Raw genomic sequence first — 15,735 nt, 5'->3', positions numbered from 1 at the left:
TGCTGCAAATGAAGTCTCGTCGGCGAATGTTTAAGATGTGTGTGCTTCTGCCATTTCAGTAGGCGAGGAGAGCTGGGAACGGCGAGTGGCGAAAGAGAGAAAGGGCGACTGGAAAGTCGCCGAGTGTATTGAAAGACTGAAAAGTCAAACTGACGAACTATATGAATAAACGGGAGAGTTGTTCCCTTACGATAACGCTGCGTCTGCCTTGTAGGCCATGAGGTCGAAGGAACTGACCGTAGACCTCCGAGACAGGATTGTGTCGAGGGACAGATCTGGGGAAGAGTACAAAAAAATGTCTGCAGTGTTGAAGGTCCCCAAGAACACAGTAGACACCGTCATTCTTAAATGGAAAAAGTTTGAAACCACCAAGACTCTTCCTAGAGCTGGCTGCACGGCCAAACTGAGCAATAGGGGGAGAAGGGCCATTGTCAGAGAAGTGACCAAGAACCCAATGGTCACTCTGATAGAGCTCCAGAGTTCCTCTGTGGAGATAGGAGAACCATCTAGAATGACAACCATCTCTGTAGCACTCCACCAATCAGGCCTTTATGGTAGAGTGGCCAGTTGGAACCCACTTCTCAGTAAAAAGCACATGACAGCCCAATTGGAATTTGCCAAAAGGCACCTAAAGGACTCCCAAACCATGAGAAACAAGATTCTCTGGTCTGATGAAACCAAAATTGCACTTTTTGGCCTGAATGCCAAGCGTCACATCTGGAGGAAACCAGGCTAATCACCTGACCAATGCCATTGAAGCATGGTGGTGACAGCATCATGTTGTGGGTGTGTTTTTCAGCGGCTGGGACTGGGAGATTAGTCAGGATTGAGGGAAGATGAACAGAGCAAAGTACAGAGAGATCCTTGATGAAAACCTGCTCCAGAGCGCTCAGTACCTCAGACAGGGGTGAAGGTTCTCCTTCCAACAGGACAACGACACTAAGCACACAACCAAGACAACGCAGGAGTGGCTTCGGGACAAGGCTCTGAATGTCCTTGAGTGGCCCAGCTAGAGCCCGCACTTTAACCCAATCGGACATCTCTGGAGAGATCTGAAAATAGCTGTGCACCGATGCTCCCCATCCAACCTGAGGTAACCAGGTTAAGAACTGAATCAACTAAATTTGAACTGAATCAAATTAGGAAAGGAAGAGAGAATGGAAGTATATATATAAAGAGAAGTATTTTGAGGAGAAGAGAGAAAGATGGTAGACCTCTTGCACTGCTTGTTGGACAGCAGAGGCAGAGCAGCCTGCTGCAGCTTGTTGGGGTAAACATGGGGGTATTGGGTTGATAAGTATGAGAGGTTTTTCCTATACAATATACTAGTGTCCCTAGTCAATTCATTTTCAAAATACAGTACCTGTATACTGACCCTTTTTGTGGGATTGAGGGTGTGTGTGTGTGTGTTTTTGCGTGTGCATGCATGCATGCATGCCTCGGTTCCCACCGACCTCACCAAGTCAATTTTCTGTATGTGCAAATATACATGGAATTCTGATTGTGATTGTTATTGTGATTCTGATTCTGATTCTAGGTCTACTGCTGTTTACCATCTACATCAATAATGTTGATTTATCCTTGAACAATTGTAAATTACATGTTTATACTGATAATACTGTTATCTACTCCTGTGCCTCCTCAGTTCAGCAGGCTGTTCTTGGCTTTCAGCATGGTTTTGATTCCATTCAAAAGGTGCTGAATGAGGACAAAACTAAATGTATGTTTTTCTCTACATCTTGTTATATTGATGACAATGATCTGCATATTTGTACCCCGAAAGCAACCAGAATTGAACAAGTCCTACATTATAAGAACCTGGACATTTGGATTGATGATAAACTGGAAAACACATGTTGAAAAACTGATCAGGAGTTACACTTGTTTTTTTGTATACAAATAAGTCCTGCTTCACCTTTGACAACAGGAGGAGGATTGTCCAGGCATCACTCTTCCCTGTCCTCGACTATGGTGACACAATTTACATGCACACTAATGATTTCATTATGGCAGGTATATGCTTCCATAGATAACCACCAGCAGAAATGATCACAGTTGCTATGCTTACCATAGGCAGCAATGACAACGGCAAGGCAAGAGATTAACCAAAGGCACATGATTTATCCCTATGGAATAAGAGGACCAGGGCACACTATTTATCCCTTTTTTTAGTCTAGGACTAGGCTTAAAGCCTTGTTTGTGAAACCGGCCCATAGTCTGTCACCACTCAAGTAGATATACCAACTAGTTTTGAGAAATATTTAGTAATGGCAGAGAAATGATAATAGGCAAAACTATTTTTAATTCAATGTCCAAGGTGCTCAAAATATGGACACGCTGGATTTGAATTGGAAGACTTTAATACAATTTCTCTTTTATTGTGATCAACTATGTGCTGTACATTAAATGTTGGAAAGATTAAATGCACAATATGAATATCAACTCGAAATCAAATCGAAATCAACCATTCCTGAGGACGAATGTTGAACATTTTGATTTACTAGGTGGGTTTTTCAAAGAGTCGTTGTTGCAATCACGTACATGGAAAATAGGGTCCTTAGATAGTTTCAAATATTGCAAAGGAGGAGGAGAAATGTACCAGGTGTACACTGCAACTGGGGCGGTAGATGGCTACAGATAGGGAAAGGGTTGTATTGAGTACAGAACACACGACCACTGAAGACTGAAGGTCAGTGTGTACATCCCTCTGGTTGGTGAGAGGGCTGAGAAGTTTGTGATAGCCCAGAGATGATAAACACCTGACACCAGAGTGTTCCGTTTAAACTCAAGACTCAAAACTCACTTTTGTAAACTGGTTTACATACACAGTCATTTTAGAGCACATCATTTGTAACATATTAAAGATGCAATCCATAATTTGTTATTCAGGGGAAATGCAGTTCTTGACATTTCTTGAACTAATTTCAAAGCTTAATAAAGATTTGAAATATGTTTTAAATACATTTCAAATATATTGTATATTGTTTGTTTGGAAAGACAGTTTTTTTTTTTTTACAAATTAAATTGAATTATTTCATTTTAACACATTAAGGCAACAAAAACATAAATATAGATGGCAAGTCAAAAAAACAACAATAACAATTTAAATAAAATATTTAATAAAAATGTGCATAGTACATTGAGATAGGCCGAAGTAAAAAGGTAAGTAAATAAATATCATCACTTTTCATCTGGTGAATAGTTTGCTACATTATATTTCACATCACATCTGTTGGAAGACCCTGATATCTAGAGATTGCAAGTATTTTTTTGACAATATCAAATATTTTTGACCATATAGAGTAGATTGGTCTTCGTTATAAACCTCAGAAAGATTGGAAGCAGCTTTCTCCATCACCAATGTATCAAGGAGGTAAGGCAGTTGTTGTAAGTCACTTTGAATTAAAGCGTCTGCTAAATGTCAACAATGTAAATGTACTAAGTTTGTTTGTTTTAAAAGTGTTCTTTGCGCCTTCACAAATGTAAAGGCACATATGTAAAGACCCTCCCTCCCAGCACCAGGGTTAATGTTTGAACCTGGACTCTGGGGTGTGTTGGACCAACCAAAGTGTCTCATTGGTAGATGAGGGACAGGGCATAGGGATAAATAGTGTGCCCTGGTCCTCCCAGAAGCTCACATTGACACAATGGCTTTCCTTTGGTTTGTCTCTTTCCTCGCCTTCGTCAGCGCTGCCTATGGTAAGCATAGCAACTGTGTTCTCCTCTGCTGGTGGTTATCTATGGAAGCATATACCTGCCATAATGAAATTGTTAGCGTGAATGTAAATTATGTCACTATCGTTTAGGACAAGTTGCCTGGATAATCCTCCACCTATTCTCAAAGGTGAAGCAGGATTGATTTGTATGCAACAAAAAAAGGTTTAACTCTGAAACTCCTGGTCAGTTTTTCAATGTGCGTTTTACAGTTTATCATCAATACAAATGCCCGATAATTACAATGTGGGACTTGTTCAATTTGCGCTCCTTTCAGGGTACACATATGCAGATCATTCTAATCAATATAACAGGATGTAGAGAAAAACATACATTTAGTTTTATCCTCATTCAGCACCTGCTTCAGGCCAATTAGCAATGTTTGAATTGATTCGAAACCATGCTGAAGGTCAAGAATAGCCTGCTGAACTGAGGAGGCACAGGAGTAGATAACATTATCATCAGCATAAACATGCAATTTACATTTGTTCAAGGACAAACCAACATTATTGATGTAGATGATAAACAGCAGTGGACCTAGAATCAAACCTTGCAGAACACCTTTATTAACATTGAGAAAACTAGACTAAACTCCATCTACTGATCCTGCAGGTCATCCTGCAGGTCATTTTGAAACCAATTACAGGCAGACTGGCCGATGGCAGATAAAAAAGGACCGCTTCTGAGAATTGATAGTTCTGATAATTTAAGCTTAGCAAGAAAACCTTGTGAAAGGGCGGTAATTATTCAAAACGCTGGGATAACCCCTCTTATCAACTATTGCATTTCAGTAATTTAACTACTTTCTCAAATTGAGTTGGATAACTACCAGAATCAGAGATAGTGTTTAAATAGTAACTTGATTTAGCCTTCTTAATCATGACAATACATGTGTTTCTAAGCTGTCTGAAGGATAGCCAAAATCAGTAGATCTAGCCTTAGCCCAAGCTACTCCCCACTAGCATTTGTTTCTGTTGTAAGTCGGATTGGTTTGGACATCACTTAGACCTGTAGCTTGGTTTAGGGTTAATGGCTTAGTTATAGAAATATAAAGAAGTGAGAGATATAGTTATTGTGACTCCATGGAGGGCTTTTTACTGGCTTGCCTCAATTGGTGGAACAAACAATACATGATAGGTTAAGCCAAAGCGTTACTTCACGAAGTGACTCTTCCATCTCCTGTGTCCAGGCTGCGGCATGCCCGCCATCTCTCCCCAGGTGACTGGCTATGCCCGCATCGTCAACGGTGAGGAGGCTGTGCCCCACTCCTGGCCCTGGCAGGTGTCTCTGCAGGTGAGTCCCCACCTGTTCCACCTGGTCCATGTCATACAGCCAAGCTGACACCAGCCAAGCTCTGTTGTACTTTTTGTAATGATGATGAAAACTGAAGTTTTGGGAACATTGGCGCTTCAGTCCCATGCGTAAGTGTTTTATAATGTAAGGATGTTAGAATGTTTTGACCACCTGTATGCTGCTCTCCCCTTTGCCAGCGATCCAGCGGCTTCCACTTCTGTGGAGGTTCCCTAATCAACGAGAACTGGGTGGTTACTGCCGCTCACTGCAATGTCAGGTCAGGAACTATGTACACACACACACACACACACACACACCGGCCTTCAGTGTGGGAGACTCCACCAAGTTGACAACATGGCCTGGTTCTGGATCCTCTCCTTCCCTGCCTTTGTTGGCACCACCTGTGCTGGAATCAGGAATGGACAAAAGATGAACTGGTAGAGGTACTGACTGAATTCTGCTGTGTTTCAGGACCTACCACCGTGTGGTCATTGGAGAGCACGACAAGAGCAGCGGTGGCGCCTCTGAGGACATCCAGGTCATAACACCTTCTCAGGTACAGTACACACTCAAACAGTCACACTTTTGTGCACATCGTCACACACTCCCACTCATCCGCCCCCCTCCCCGCCACCCCTCAAGCCTTCCCCCCTCACCTTGTTAACCCCTCCCCCTCCAGGTGTTCACCCACCCATCATGGAACCCCAGCACCACCAACAACGACATCGCCCTGATCAAGTTGTCCACACCCGCTACCCAAACCACCAACGTGTCTCCTGTGTGTCTGGCCGAGTCTGCCGACATCTTCTCCGCTGGCATGAAGTGTGTGACTTCCGGCTGGGGACTGACTCGCCACAACAGTAAGAATCCAAACACAGACACACGCTTCCCCCCTCTATCCTTCACAGAGTGGTCAATATATTGGGAAAATGAATTGGCCATGCACAATTGTATATTGGAAATACTTCTAAAATTTCAAACTTATAATTCCCCTTCCCACACAGGCTCCTCCAGCCCCAACAAGCTGCAGCAGGCTGCTCTGCCTCTGCTGTCCAACCAGCAGTGTAAGAAGTACTGGGGCAGCAACATCACCAACGTCATGATCTGCGCTGGTGCTGATGGAGCTAGCTCATGCATGGTGAGACCATCTCTCTCTCTCTACCTCACAAAACTTCTCTCTCTTTGCTCTCTTCTCAAAATACTTCTCTCTCTCTCTCTCAACTTCGATTCTCTCTTCCTTTGCCAATTTAATTCATTTCTAATTTATCCCACTGAGCCCACATTTGAGTTATTTTTTGTTTCTTCATCATACCCGTCACCCATCCATCTCTTCACTTAAACCTTTTAACTTCTTTACTGTTTTTAATGTTGTTTGACACCTCTCTATCTCGTTCTTACCAACCCCACTCTCTTTCCTTCATCTCCCCTGCCTTTCCCCACCTTCCTCTCTCTCTGCAGGGAGACTCTGGTGGCCCCCTGGTGTGTGAGAAGGACAACGTCTGGACCCTGGTTGGCATCGTCTCCTGGGGAAGCAGCCGTTGCTCCACCACCACCCCCGCCGTCTATGCCCGTGTCACTGAGCTGCGTGCCTGGGTGGACCAGACCCTTGCCACCTACTAAGAGCCACGAGCCGTGACCCCAGCCCTGACCCTAACCCTAACCTGCCCTGTCCTGAGCAGCATAACACCTGTGGTTTAGTCACTGAGAACTGAGAACATCACTCTTCTGTCTAAACTGGACACAGCGACAACCTTCAATAAAAACACATGAACATCAGTGTAGTTGTCCTGACTGGTTACTGTCTCTGTTGTGCCACCACCCCAGGGCTACTGTTGTCTCTGTTGTGCCACCACCCCAGGGCTACTGTTGTCTCTGTTGTGCCACCACCCCAGGGCTACTGTTGTCTCTGTAGAGCCCCCACACCAGGGCTACTGTTGTCTCTGTAGAGCCCCCACCCCAGGGCTACTGTTGTGTCACTAAAGCTTCTACCTCTGGCGTGCCACCTACACACACCAGGAGAGGGTGCTAGATGCATGTGCATCTAGCAGAGCCATTGATGTTTCTGGTACATCATTGTCTTTCTGTTCTGTCTCTGTAGCTCGTCCAGCAAAGAGTTACTTCCCAGAACCATGCATAAAAAAATGTATACAGTGCATTCAGAAAGTATTCAGACCCCTTCACTTTTTCCACATTTTGTTATGTTACCTGCCTTATTCTAAAATGGATTCAATTAATAGTTTTTCTTATCAATCTACACACAATACCCCATAATGACAAAGCGAAAACAGGTTTTTGGAAATGTTTGCTAATTTATTAAAAATAAAAAACTGAAATATGATTGTTGGGGGACATGCAGCGTTCGGCCTGTAGAGGGAGCTACAGGACCGTGGCCGGGGTTGTGTCGGCGAGACTTTGTTGCACACCTGCTGCAAATGAAGTCTCGTCGGCGAATGTTTAAGATGTGTGTGCTTCTGCCATTTCAGTAGGCGAGGAGAGCTGGGAACGGCGAGTGGCGAAAGAGAGAAAGGGCGACTGGAAAGTCGCCGAGTGTATTGAAAGACTGAAAAGTCAAACTGACGAACTATATGAATAAACGGGAGAGTTGTTCCCTTACGATAACGCTGCGTCTGCCTCTGTGTACAACGGACTTTGTTACAATGATATTTATATAACTATTCAGAACCTTTGCTATGACACTCGAAATGTAGCTCAGGTGCATCCTGTTTCCATTGATCATCCTTGAGATGTTTCTACGACTTGATTGGAGTCCACCTGTGGTAAATTCAATTGATTGGACATGATTTGGAATGGCACACACCTGTCTATATAAGGTACCACAGTTGACAGTGCATATCAGAGCAAAAACCAGGCTATGAGGTCGAAGGAACTGACCGTAGACCTCCGAGACAGGATTGTGTCGAGGGACAGATCTGGGGAAGGGTACAAAAAAATGTCTGTAGTGTTGAAGGTCCCCAAGAACACAGTAGACACCATCATTCTTAAATGGAAAAAGTTTGAAACCACCAAGACTCTTCCTAGAGCTGGCTGCACGGCCAAACTGAGCAATAGGGGGAGAAGGGCCATTGTCAGAGAAGTGACCAAGAACCCAATGGTCACTCTGATAGAGCTCCAGAGTTCCTCTGTGGAGATAGGAGAACCATCTAGAATGACAACCATCTCTGTAGCACTCCACCAATCAGGCCTTTATGGTAGAGTGGCCAGTTGGAACCCACTTCTCAGTAAAAAGCACATGACAGCCCAATTGGAATTTGCCAAAAGGCACCTAAAGGACTCCCAAACCATGAGAAACAAGATTCTCTGGTCTGATGAAACCAAAATTGCACTTTTTGGCCTGAATGCCAAGCGTCACATCTGGAGGAAACCAGGCTAATCACCTGACCAATGCCATTGAAGCATGGTGGTGACAGCATCATGTTGTGGGTGTGTTTTTCAGCGGCTGGGACTGGGAGATTAGTCAGGATTGAGGGTAGATGAACAGAGCAAAGTACAGAGAGATCCTTGATGAAAACCTGCTCCAGAGCACTCAGTACCTCAGACAAGGGCGAAGGTTCTCCTTCCAACAGGACAACGACACTAAGCACACAACCAAGACAACGCAGGAGTGGCTTTGGGACAAGGCTCTGAATGTACTTGAGTGGCCCAGCTAGAGCCCGTACTTTAACCCAATCGGACATCTCTGGAGAGATCTGAAAATAGCTGTGCACCGATGCTCCCCATCCAACCTGAGGTCACCAGGTTAAGAACTGAATCAACTAAATATGAACTGAATCAAATTAGGAAAGGAAGAGAGAATAGAAGTATATATATAAAGAGAAGTATTGTGAGGAGAAGAGAGAAAGTTGATAGACCTCTTGCACTGCTTGTTGGACAGCAGAGGCAGAGGAGCCTGCTGCAGCTTGTTGGGGTAAACATGGCTGTGGGGGAAGGGGGTCCTGGGTTTATAAGTATGAGAAGTTTTTCCAATACAATATACTAGGGTGCATAGTCAATTCATTTTCAAAATATAGTACCTGTGTATTCACCCTTTTTGCATGCCTCAGTTCCCACCAACCTCACCAAGTCAATTTTCTGTATGTGCAAATATACATGGAATTCTGATTGTGATTGTTATTGTGATTCTGATTCTGATTCTAGGTCTAATGCTGTTTATCATCTACATCAATAATGTTGGTTTATCTTTGAACAATTGTAAATTGCATGTTTATACTGATGATACTGTTGTCTACTCCTGTGCCTCCCCAGTTCAGCAGGCTGTTCTTGGCCTTCAGCATGGTTTTGATTCTATTAAAAAGGTGCTGAATGAGGACAAAACTAAATGTATGTTTTTCTCTACATCCTGTTATACTGATGACAATGATCTGCATATTTGTACCCCGAAAGCAACCAGAATTGAACAAGTCCTACATTATAAGAACCTGGACATTTGGATTGATGATAAACTGGAAAACACATGTTGAAAAACTGATCAGGAGTTACACTTGTTTTTTTGTATACAAATAAATCCTGCTTCACCTTTGACAATAGGAGGAGGATTGTCCAGGCATCACTCTTCCCTGTCTCGACTATGGTGACACAATTTACATGCACACTAATGATTTCATTATGGCAGGTATATGCTTCCATAGATAACCACCAGCAGAGGAGAACACAGTTTCTATGCTTACCATAGGCAGCAATGACAACGGCAAGGCAAGAGATTAACGAAAGGCACATGATTTATCCCTATGGAATAAGAGGACCAGGGCACACTATTTATCCTTTTTTTTTAGTCTAGGACTAGGCTTGAACCTTGTTTGTGAAACCGGCCCATAGTCTGTCACCACTCAAGTAGATATACCAACTAGTTTTGAGAAATATTTAGTAATGGCGGAGAAATGATGATAGGCAAAACTATTTTTAATTCAATGTCCAAGGCGCTCAAAATACGGACACGCTGGATTTGAATTGGAAGACTTTAATCAAATTTCTCTTTTTTTGTGATCAACTATGTACTGTATATTAAATGTTGGAAAGATTAAATGCACAAAAATCAACCATTCCTGAGGACGAATGTTGAACATTTTGATTTACTGGGTGGGTTTTTCAAAGAGTCGTTGTTGCAATCACGTACATGGAAAATAGGGTCCTTAGATAGTTTCAAATATTGCAAAGGAGGGAGAGAAATGTACCAGGTGTACACTGCAACTGGGGCGGTAGATGGCTACAGATAGGGAAAGGTTTGTATTGACTGCAGAACACACGACCACTGAGGACTGAAGGTCAGTGTGTACACCCCTCTGGTTGGTGAGAGGGCTGAGAAGTTTGTGATAGCCCAGCGATGATAAACACCTGACACCAGAGTGTTCCGTTTAAACTCAAGACTCAAAACTCACTTTTGTAACCTGGCTTACATACACAGTCATTTTAGAGCACATCATTTGTTACATATTAAAGATGCAATCCATAATTTGTTGTTCAGGGGAAATGCAGTTCTTGAAAATTCTTGAACTAATTTCAAAGCTTAATAAAGATTTAAAATATGTTTTAAATACATTTCAAATATATTGTATATTGTTTGTTTGGAAAGTCAGTGTTTTTTTTGTTTTTTTTTACAAATTAAATTAAATTATTTCATTTTAACACATTAAGGCAACAAAAACATCAAAATAGATGGCAAGTCAAAAAAAACAACAACAACAATTTAAATAAAATCTTTAATAAAAATGTGCATAGTACATTGAGATAGGCCGAAGTAAAAAGGTAAGTAAATAAATATCATCACTTTTCATCTGGTGAATAGTTTGCTACATTATATTTCACATCACATCTGTTGGAAGACCCTGATATCTAGAGATTGCAAGTATTCTTTTGACAATATCAAATATTTTTGACCATATACAGTAGATTGGTCCTCATTATAAACCTCAGAAAGATTGGAAGCAGCTTTCTCTATCACCAATGTATCAAGGAGGTAAGGCAGTTGTTGTAAGTCACTTTGGATGAAAGCGTCTGCTAAAAAGTTTGTTTGTTTTAAATGTGTTCTTTTCGCCTTCACAAATGTAAAGGCACATATGTAAAGACCCTCCCTCCCAGCACCAGGGTTAATGTTTGAACCTGGATTCTGGGGTGTGTTGGACCAACCAAAGTGTCTCATTGGTAGATGAGGGACAGGGCATAGGGATAAATAGTGTGCCCTGGTCCTCCCAGAAGCTCACATTGACACAATGGCTTTCCTTTGGTTTGTCTCTTTCCTCGCCTTCGTCAGCGCTGCCTATGGTAAGCATAGCAACTGTGTTCTCCTCTGCTGGTGGTTATCTATGGAAGCATATACCTGCCATAATGAAATTGTTAGCGTGAATGTAAATTATGTCACCATCGTTTAGGACAAGTTGCCTGGATAATCCTCCACCTGTTCTCAAAGGTGAAGCAGGATTGATTTGTATGCAACAAAAAAAGGTTTAACTCTGAAACTCCTGATCAGTTTTTCAATGTGCGTTTTACAGTTTATCATCAATACAAATGGCCGATACTTACAATGTGGGACTTGTTCAATTTGCGCTCCTTTCAGGGTACACATATGCAGATCATTCTAATCAATATAACAGGATGTAGAGAAAAACATACATTTAGTTTTATCCTCATTCAGCACCTGCTTCAGGCCAATTAGCAATGTTTGAATTGATTCGAAACCATGCTGAAGGTCAAGAATAGCCTGCTGAACTGAGGAGGCACAGGAGTAGACAACATTATCATCAGCATGAACATTCAATTTACATTTGTTCAAGGACAAACCAACATTATTGATGTAGATGATAAACAGCAGTGGACCTAGAACCAAACCTTGTGGAACACCTTTATTAACATTGAGAAAACTAGACTGAACTCCATCTACTGAGTACTATCCTGCAGGTCATTTTGAAACCAATTACAGGCAGACTGGCCGATGGCAGATAAAAAGGACCGCTTCTGAGAATTGATAGTTCTGATAATTTAAGCTCAGCAAGAAAACCTTGTGAAAGGGCGGTAATTATTCAAAACGCTGGGATAACCCCTCTTATCAACTATTGCGTTTCAGTGATTTAACTACTTTCTCAAATTGAGTTGGATAACTACCAGAATCAGAGATAGTGTTTAAATAGTAACTTGATTTAGCCTTCTTAATCATGACAATACATGTGTTTCTAAGCTGTCTGAAGGATAGCCAAAATCAGTAGATCTAGCTTTAGCCCAAGCTACTCCCCACTAGCATTTGTTTCTGTTGTAAGTCGGATTGGTTTTGACATCACTTAGACCTGTAGCTTGGTTTAGGGTTAATGGCCTAGTTATAGAAATATAAAGAAGTGAGAGATATAGTTATTGTGACTCCATGGAGGGCTTTTTACTGGCTTGCCTCAATTGATGGAACAAACAATACATGACAGGTTAAGCCAAAGCGTTACTTCACGAAGTGACTCTTCCATCTCTTGTGTCCAGGCTGCGGCATGCCCGCCATCTCTCCCCAGGTGACTGGCTATGCCCGCATCGTCAACGGTGAGGAGGCTGTGCCCCACTCCTGGCCCTGGCAGGTGTCTCTGCAGGTGAGTCCCCATCTGTTCCACCTGGTCCATGTCATACAGCCAAGCTGACAACAGCCAAGCTCTGTTGTCTTTTTTGTAATGATGATGAAAACTGAAGGTTTGGGAACATTGGCGCTTCAGTCCCATGCATAAGTGTTTTATAATGTAAGGATGTTAGAATGTTTTGACCACCTGTATGCTGCTCTCCCCTTTGCCAGCAAACCAGCGGCTTCCACTTCTGTGGAGGTTCCCTGATCAACGAGAACTGGGTGGTTACTGCCGCTCACTGCAACGTCAGGTCAGGAACTATGTACACACACACACACACACACACACCGGCCCTCAGTGTGGGAGACTCCACCAAGTTGACAACATGGCCTGCTTCTGGATCCTCTCCTTCCCCGCCTTTGTTGGCACCACCTGTGCTGGAATCAGGAATGGACTATAGATTAACTGGTAGAGGTACTGACTGACTGCTGCTATGTTTCAGGACCTACCACCGTGTGGTCATTGGAGAGCACGACAAGAGCAGTGGTGGCGCCTCTGAGGACATCCAGATCATAAGGCCTTCTCAGGTACAGTACACACTCATACAGTCACACTCTTGTGCACAGCGTCACACACTCCCACTCATCCGCCCCCCTCCCCGCCACCCCTCAAGCCTTCCCCTCTCACCTTGTTAACCCCTCCCCCCCCAGGTGTTCACCCACCCATCATGGAACCCCAGCACCATCAACAACGACATCGCCCTGATCAAGTTGTCCACACCCGCTACCCAAACCACCAACGTGTCTCCTGTGTGTCTGGCCGAGTCTGCCGACATTTTCTCCGCTGGCATGAAGTGTGTGACCTCCGGCTGGGGACTGACTCACCGCTACAGTAAGAATCCAGACACAGACATACACACGCTTCCCCCCTCTATCCCTCACAGTAGTGATGGGCAAATGAAGCTTTTGTGAAGCACTGAACCATTTGAGCCAATTGTTTCGAAAATGGGTTCATTACTCGAAGCTTCAGTTACAGTGACCTCTCCTGGCGAAGTGCAAGGCTGCAGTCAAATTAGGCAGGCTAGTTGGTGGACAGGAGGCTTTTAATTACACGCACGCACGCACGCACGCACGAACACACACACACACACACCTCAATGAGCAGTGTTGGAGAAACTACTTTACTTTTGTAGAAAAGATCTTTTGTTCTGAAGCATCTTTGCTTTGATCAACCTTGGATTTAAAGTATTGTAACGACCCTGTGAAAGGCCCGTTAGCAATTCCGCCAAGGGAGTTACCGCTCTTGGTGTTGTGGCTAGCGCGGCCGGTTTGTAAGCGAAAGATTGCGAGTTCGATACCCGCTTAAGACAAGCTGCTCTACCACGCCGTTCGCTATAGTATCTTTGCTTTGATGAAATTCTTTGATGCACACACACACTAAGACTGAATATCATGTTCTATTTACAAATAAAGATTGATGAATGTGTGTATTGTGTTATTGAGGAGAGAGTGCTGGGGAAAATATGGCATAGGTTGGGTGTGTTTGTGTAACTATGGCAGGGGGTGATTATGTGGGATGGGGAACACTCAAAGATTACAAGAAGAACACTCAGAGAATACAAACGCAATACCAACAACTCAACAGCAACAACGCACCTACTACGACAATCCACAAATTGTGCATTGTTTAGAGCGGTTATAAAGTGTTGAGGCACTCAAATTCAAAACTGTCGCAACCTTTCACCTGTCAGAATCGAGACGAGGCAGTGCCAGTGAATCACCTGATTGGACCGCGAACCAGTCAGGTGATTCATTCAGGCAACGAAGCAGTTGCTGCTTCGGACGTCATATGTCACGTGATTTTTTTCGCACCAAAGCAAGCTTTGAAGCAGTGCTTCGATAAAATTGTTGGTCAGTGTTTGAAGCACGTATCGAAGCTTCAGTGTCAAACTGCCATCACTACCTCACAGAGTGGTCAATATATTGGGAAAATGAATTGGCCATGCACAAATTGTATATTGGAAATACTTCTAAAATTTCAAACTCATAATTCCCCTTCCCACACAGACCCCTCCACCCCCAACAAGCTGCAGCAGGCTGCTCTGCCTTTGCTGTCCAACGAGGAGTGTAAGAACTACTGGGGCAGCAACATCTCCGACGTCATGATCTGCGCTGGTGCTGATGGAGCTAGCTCATGCATGGTGAGACCCTCTCTCTCTCTCTCTACCTCTCAAAACTTGTCTCTCTTTGATCTCTTCTCAAAATACTTCTCTCTCTCTCTCTCTGAACTTCGATTCCCTCTTCCTTTGCCAATTTAATTCATTTCTAATTTATCCCACTGAGCCCACATTTGAGTTATTTTTTATTTCTTCATCATACCCCTCACCCATCCATCTCTTCACTTAAACCTTTTAACTTCTTTACTGTTTTTAATGTTGTTTGACACCTCTCTATCTCGTTCTTACCAACCCCACTCTCTTTCCTTCATCTCCCCTGCCTTTCCCCACCTTCCTCTCTCTCTGCAGGGAGACTCTGGTGGCCCCCTGGTGTGTGAGAAGGACAACGTCTGGACCCTGGTTGGCATCGTCTCCTGGGGAAGCAGCCGTTGCTCCACCACCACCCCCGCCGTCTATGCCCGTGTCACTGAGCTGCGTTCCTGGGTGGACCAGACCCTCGCCACCTACTAAGAGCCACGAGCCGTGACCCCAGTCCTGACCCTTACCCTAACCTGCCCTGTTCTGAGCAGCATAGCACCTGTGGTTTAGTCACTGAGAACTGAGAGCTTCACTCTTCTGTCTAAACTGGACAGAGCGACAACCTTCAATAAAAACACATGAACATCAGTGCTGATGTCCTGACTGGTTACTGTCTCTGTAGAGCCCCCACCCCAGGGCTACTGTTGTGTCACTAAAGCCTCTACCTCGGGCATGACACCTACACACACCAGGAGAGGGTGCTAGATGCATGTGCATGACAGAGCCATTGATGTTTCTGGTACATTATTGTTTTTATGCTCTGTCTCTGTAGCTCCTCCAGCAGAGTTACTTCCCAGAACCATACATACTATATTTATACAGTATATACTATATTTATTGAACCATACATGCTATATTTATCTTTAAAGGGCTCTGTTACTGCCCATACACACCTGCTGTTCACTGTGTTTGGTTTTTGGACTTTAAAAA

The 15,735-nt window shown here is 43.6% G+C and overlaps 2 protein-coding genes across 2 annotated transcripts; both read left to right on the top strand.

Annotated features, from left to right (window-relative positions):
• Nucleotides 1-3,647: 3,647 nt before the first annotated feature.
• LOC310812153 (chymotrypsin B-like) lies at nt 3,648-6,627 on the top strand (the record flags this gene model as incomplete). Its single annotated transcript, XM_083680573.1, has 7 exons — nt 3,648-3,699; nt 4,904-5,007; nt 5,205-5,284; nt 5,479-5,563; nt 5,687-5,867; nt 6,012-6,145; nt 6,466-6,627. 7 exons carry the CDS (start codon nt 3,648-3,650, stop codon nt 6,625-6,627), a joined length of 798 nt encoding a protein of 265 aa, XP_083536699.1.
• Nucleotides 6,628-11,231: 4,604 nt separating this feature from the next.
• On the top strand, nt 11,232-15,237 carry LOC310812152 (chymotrypsin B-like; the record flags this gene model as incomplete). Its single annotated transcript, XM_083680572.1, has 7 exons — nt 11,232-11,283; nt 12,481-12,584; nt 12,782-12,861; nt 13,054-13,138; nt 13,262-13,442; nt 14,618-14,751; nt 15,076-15,237. The coding sequence occupies 7 exons, from the start codon at nt 11,232-11,234 to the stop codon at nt 15,235-15,237; spliced, it is 798 nt and encodes a 265-aa protein (XP_083536698.1).
• Nucleotides 15,238-15,735: the final 498 nt, after the last annotated feature.

The sequence above is a fragment of the Argentina silus genome (assembly GCF_951799395.1).
Source record: "Argentina silus genome assembly, chromosome: 11".
Taxonomy (NCBI): Eukaryota; Metazoa; Chordata; class Actinopteri; order Argentiniformes; family Argentinidae; genus Argentina; species Argentina silus.
This window is presented reverse-complemented; position numbering and strand designations above follow the sequence as displayed.